The 6,000-nt window shown below is 48.7% G+C and overlaps 1 protein-coding gene across 1 annotated transcript in view; it reads right to left on the reverse strand.

Moving 5' to 3' along the window:
* LOC146801816 (zona pellucida sperm-binding protein 4-like) overlaps positions 1 to 5,161 on the reverse strand; it is a 30,022-nt gene extending 24,861 nt beyond the window's left edge. Inside the window, exons 1-6 of the mRNA XM_085624042.1 lie at positions 4,916 to 5,161; positions 3,963 to 4,084; positions 3,393 to 3,486; positions 3,150 to 3,305; positions 2,592 to 2,779; positions 2,145 to 2,242 (exon numbers count right to left, since the gene is read on the reverse strand). Of these exons, the coding sequence (XP_085480168.1) occupies positions 2,145 to 2,242; positions 2,592 to 2,779; positions 3,150 to 3,305; positions 3,393 to 3,486; positions 3,963 to 4,084; positions 4,916 to 5,111 (854 nt within the window). The 5' untranslated portion in view covers positions 5,112 to 5,161. The remainder of the gene's footprint in view (positions 1 to 2,144; positions 2,243 to 2,591; positions 2,780 to 3,149; positions 3,306 to 3,392; positions 3,487 to 3,962; positions 4,085 to 4,915) is intronic.
* Positions 5,162 to 6,000: the final 839 nt, after the last annotated feature.

Genomic DNA, 6,000 nt, shown 5'->3' on the forward strand with positions numbered 1-6,000 from the left:
CTGATGCATGGTGGGGGATGGTAGGGACTTGAACAGGTGTTTCCCCTTGGCTCAAATGATCAATGGCCACAGTTAATGTAGTCTGGTCCCAAATCTGATTTTCCGGCCCGAGAGCGGAATTTCCGCCTCCGGAGCGGACTTTACGCTCCGGGCCCGGAAATTCCGCTCCGGGCCCGGAAATTCCGGCCCGAGTGCGGACGTAAGTTTAGTGGTCGTAAATGGATTCTGTGAATAGCAAAAGTCCTAAGTTCATTCTGTGAATAGCAAACGTTGTATGTTCATTCTGTGAATACCAGAAGTACTAGGTACATTCTGTGAATACCAGAATGGTACTAAGTTTAGGATTTAGTCTTAAGTTTGTTCTGTGAATCAGGCCCTTGGCATTTGGTGCAAGTGTTTTTTTTTTTTAAAGCATCACTAGATCAGCTCTTTGGGCACCAGTACTCTTTACAAAATAAGCGGGGGTGGCAGGGGGAAGGGTGTGTAGATTTAGATACACGGTGCCCAGGAAGTTTCAAGTGAGCTGTGAAGGAGTTTGAAAACGCAACCGTTCGGTCCCCCACAGATGAAGACTTAAGCCTCCAAGCTGGTCACCCATGGGAGAGGAACAACATAGTTGTTAGACTGAAAATGCTACAAGGTCCGACCTTGCACCCTTCGTTCCACAATTTGATCAGAGGTTTACAAATTCAAGGCAAGCAAGTGGGGCATGGCTGGTTGATAACCTAGACACGTTTCACGTACCACAGAAGGTCCAGACAGGAGGTTGTATGCCCCTGTATTTCTACTTGAGGGGCCATCCACTCATAACAGGTACTGGCTGGAGTACAGACCCCTACAGTCTGTGGCAAGCATTTACAACTATCCTTACACTGTAGGCTACCTGGATTTCGAGGACTCTGCCACCCAAGTGGACAAGCTGTGCCCCTATTTACATTAGTGCTCAGAGCCACCAGTGTGTAGGGGCACCACGCACAAAGAGCGCCATAGAGGTGTCCAAGGGATCTAAAGACCTTCTGAACCTGTGTGGAGGCCAGCCAGATCTGGAGAGCCTCCAGTGTCATGGTAAGAAAGGCTACCCATGTAAGCTTGAAATAAAATCAGTCTAGAATAAATAATAAATTATATATAATAAAAATCCACACATTAAATGATCCAAGGACCAGAACAGATTAAACTATGCTTCTAGACTAGAGGATGGGCAGACATTGCACCTCACAAGTCTGCTCAAAAGAGGTTTGTAAGAAATGACCAATAAGAAACACTCCTGACTAGAGTTCCAACGGTCGAAGATACTTTGTGCAGCAGAATTGGCCGGTGACTACGGTGGTGCTGATCCACAAGCACAAAAAACACCTTTGATTCAAACCACTGATATGGGGTGGGGGACAGCCAAGGATGTTTCTCCAGGGGATAATATAGGTGAAAGTACTAGGTTTGGTACATAAAAACATAAGATGGACTCCTTACTAAACGGAGGTGGTGTGGCCAAGAAGCCACCCTCAAGGGATCTTAAAAAAAAAAAAAAAACGACAAACCACACACACACACACACACCTCCCCCCCCCCCCCCAACAACAACTTGATTTAAGACTCAAGCCATCTATTGCCATGCACTACGCACACAACTGCATTTTAATAATCAAAGGAGGAGTTTCCGGTAGCAGGGCCACTGTAGCCTCCAAGAACAGGCCTGCAAACCAGTTACTGCCATGCAGTGACAACTCCACCAATGAGTGGTACCAATGAGTCCTAAAACAGCTCTGTTTTCGTAGCAAGAAGCTCATGCACTATTATGAAACAAGGTACTTGCCCTGAAGCGGACTACTCAGGAAACCCTTCTCTTAAACTTCCAGCAACGAGTTCAGTAAAATAGATTGAAAGCTTGTGGCAGAGTGGGGTGAAGACAAGCAAAGGACATGTATATAGAGCAGGTGGGAATGTCTACAGCACAGAGTTTGGGGTCAAGTAGTTCCTGACCAAGGGTGTCCTACAAGGAATAAGGTCTTGCAGGCAGGTTGTTCCATTGAAGAGGGAAATAGCATGGAAGGACTCCCCCACTGGATCACGCACACCAACAGACACCCCACTTAAATGTGCCCATTTCCCACCCCAAGTACAGTCACCCATCAGGTGCACCTTACCGGAAGGTGCTGTCCCTGCTGATGGAGGCCCCCTTCCAGGTCACCACACTGTTGAGCGCGTCCAGTCTGTTCTCATAAAAAGTGGAGTCACCATCGACCTGTTGACGAGATGTACAGGGTGAAGCAAAACAGAGTTTACTGAGACCTTGGAGAAGACAGAAGTTATTCTATCATCAGGAGCCTGTTGCTTCACGAACTGAAGGCAGGAGAGGGGAAGGGACTGGAAAGACAGAACAGTCTAACTGTGCACGATAATAATCACAACAGGTAAAGCTGTACATATTTTAATGGGCTAGAGAAGTCCAGTAGACTTGGATGTAGAACAGTCAACACCCTAGAGTGAATAAGTGCTTATTGGGTAGTTCCAGGTGGCCATTCGCCTCCAATACAAGTAGCACCCCCACAATCTTCCACCAATCCCTACATCAGGCTTCCACATCAACTCACCTGGGTAACGCCACTACAGGACAAGGGGAACTGGTACAAGAGAAAGGCCTCGTTTTGATACGATTGAAGTCCTGGGCAGGCACTGGTCACAGAGAGGAGACGGACGGAGCTCAGGTTCAGAGGTGGCACCACAACGTCTGCAGAGATGGCGATGGTCGCTTGGCCTTCAGCAGTGCACTGGGCAGTCACTAGAGGGATCAAAAAAAATAAAGTGCTAGAATGTGATCCTTCCCCATGTAAATGCTGGCAGCACCGCTACATTTATAAACTAATATTGGAAAGTTTGACCAACGCACTACGCCCAATGGTTACAAGTTGAAATTGATCCCGGGACAGGGCAATCTTCAATCACAACTCTTTAGAAATCTCCATCTAACTACATGTCACTTATGGAAGCAGGCATGTAGCGACTAGAGCCTCCATATGGCAGTAACTAAAACTCATTTTAGTATGACAGCCTGTAGACTCAGCCCAAACACCACTAACAAATGTCTACCAGAGGTCTATCGGGGAGGCAGAGAAAGCAGCTTGCAAACTAGAAAGCAATTAAACTCAAACCTGGCTTTCCGAAGTAGCACGGGGTGGAGCCATCGGTCGGGTCATAACAGCAGTCGAGCTCTTGGCAGGTAGTCCGGGTGATGGGCAGACGGCCACAGAGCAGCCGGTCTACTCTGGTGACGGTAGAGCAGACATCAGGACTGGGAGCATCCATGGCTACAAGGAGAGACGGTTCAAGTTACAACAGCGATGACCGTAGTCCCCTCTGAAGGCGCTTACTGCCAGAGACCACCTCATACTCACCAGGCAAGGCTGGGCACTTCAGGCGCTGCTCCATAGTGACATTCTGTGTCGCAAAGAACTCCGTGACCTCCAGGGTCATCACATACTCTTCATCCTATAGGAGAAGAGGAGAGATTGTACGGCTCGCATCCTCCCAGGACCAGGTTATGTCACTGCGCTACTGGAAAGCAAGCTGCACCCAACTGACAAGCCCCAGTCAAAATAGAACAGGTCTTGTGATGCTTGCGTTTCAGTTCAGGGAGGACTGGGCCTGGCAGTAAACACTGGACTGTTCCTATTGGCGCAGGGTCAAGACTGATTTGCAGGTGGCATGGGGTGCAATATGACAATAGAACGGAGCTCCAAGGAATTACCAGTGGCAAAGATTAATTGAAGCATCAACCCATCACAGGTGTACACTTCTCTACAGTCAATCCCTGCTGCCTCCCCCATCATGGAAAGATCAGTCTATGCCCCCAGTGAGTCTGAAACTCTTCCACCCAGGAGGATGAAAGTAAAGAATGGAGAGAGCAAACAAGATAACGCCCTAGCATGCTGGTGGTGGATTCCTTAGGTTACAAAGCTCCTCACCTGCGCACTCACGTAGCACCCTGTGTAGTCCGCTCCAATGACTAGAGAGCCATCTGGTCGCCGACCAACCCAAGTCCTGCAGTCAGTGTCGTTCTGGAGAGCATGAGAGAGCCCGGCCTGATCTGGACATTGGGGAACAGAACAGAGGTCAGGCACCGCTCTTCAAACCATCAGATGCCACCACAGCTTCTGTCCAATCACTATTACCAGCTTGAAAACAAACTTCACCACGAGGCCCACAGAAGAAACTCCAATCAACATGAAGCCACAGAAGCCCACGACAGACGGTAACACCAAGGACAGACCTCAGCAAGAGCCACTGCCGTGTAAAAGCAGCAGTAGGACGCGTCCTAGGGAGGGGGGGGGGGGGGGGGGGGAGCTTCAGCCAGCCGGACTTCCCTGGGACAGCAACAGACGGGAGGACCCAGAGCTTCATCCCGCCCACCCCCACACACGACGAAAATTAACATACAGGCCTGCTGTGAGCGCGAAGATAGCCTATTGTGACATTCCTCTGGATTAGGTCAATTTACAGTGAACACATCCATTGTGAACCCCCCCCCCCAAAGTCTTGAATGAGAACAGCCATAACGAGGTTGTACGACATTTACTCAAATGCAACACCTTCGCAATACATCTGCCAAATGCAGCATTCTGGGACTTGTAGGCAGTTATAAGGGGCAATGTAAAACCAGCATTTTCCACGTGTGATATAGGAGCAGCCAACAGATGTGGCACTGCATTACATCTTTGTAGCGATATCACCAACACACCAATTTCTCACAAAGCGAACACTGGATTACCAAGGAACCTAACATGTGATCAATATATAAATACATAAACACACCCACCTAAGACTTCAAACTCAGAGGATGCACAGTTCCACCAACCCTCCTAGTGCCTCACTACACTCAAACCCCCTTCCCCCGCCAAACTCCAATTCTCCTCCTTACCTCTCACAGACATAGTGAAGGAGACGTTGATCGCAGACGGCGGAAGCACAAACTGAAATCCGCGGGGGCCGCAGGTCAAAGAGGAAGACTTTTCATCGAGCACTGCTTCCCGCGCTGCCACCTCAGCACCAAAAACCGGTCTGAGACTACATAACACCAGTAGTAGCAACACCCCGCATGCACTCACAGCCGCCATCTTTACCTGCGAGCCCTGACTCAAGTACCACAGGGTGTGACCTTATACCCTACGACCTCAGGTCCAGCAATCCCCGGGCACAGGAGGAGGGCTCATCTGAGTACCCTGTCAATCAAAGACTGCCACATCACCTGTTGCCCATTGCTTGCCAATCAGACATGCTGCAATCTCAGGTAGAAGTCGGGCTTCTTATTCACACTATATTAGCACATGGCAATACGCATAACTTTTATATTCCGGTACCCCCTCCCCCTAATTCTATCTTTAGACATCCCAGGCAAGTGCTTGAATAGCTCAGCCAGTCCAGATTATTTGTTTGGCATTCCTCGTTTTATAATGGTATAAGGAGAACTGCAAGCCCCAGAATGCAGAGCAAGAATGTGTGCCGGACGAGCTACTCGGGTACGAACCAGGGGGACGCGAGAGACCTGCTCTCACTGGTTCTAACTACGCTGCAAATGCGATCCTGGTACCCTAATGCTGAAAGTGATCCCATATCAAAGTGCCTGGCAGTGCAGATTTTTACATTTTATTGCGTTGTATTCTGACAGATTTTTTTAATGGATTTACGAGCAAAGTAAAAGTACAGGCAAAGGGCAGCCTGAACTCTCTGGTGTATGTCCATGCGTGCACCTCTGTTGGTAAACATGTCTCGTGGCCGGCTGGCTGCTGCTTCAGGCGAGATTGTCAGGGGGTGTCCAGTGAATTCTGGGACTTATATTTTCAGGGTGTTTGTAACAATCTTGCTGTAAGGGGCACTGCGCACTGTGAGAAACAAGGAGACAACACAACTGAATAATATATTTCACAGTCAGAAAGGTTACCTGGATTATTTGCAAACAACTCCATGGCCCAGATGAACTACCATGTACTCTATTGATGTTTATGT

The sequence above is a fragment of the Triturus cristatus genome, chromosome 8 (genome assembly GCF_964204655.1).
Source record: "Triturus cristatus chromosome 8, aTriCri1.1, whole genome shotgun sequence".
Classification (NCBI taxonomy): domain Eukaryota; kingdom Metazoa; phylum Chordata; class Amphibia; order Caudata; family Salamandridae; genus Triturus; species Triturus cristatus.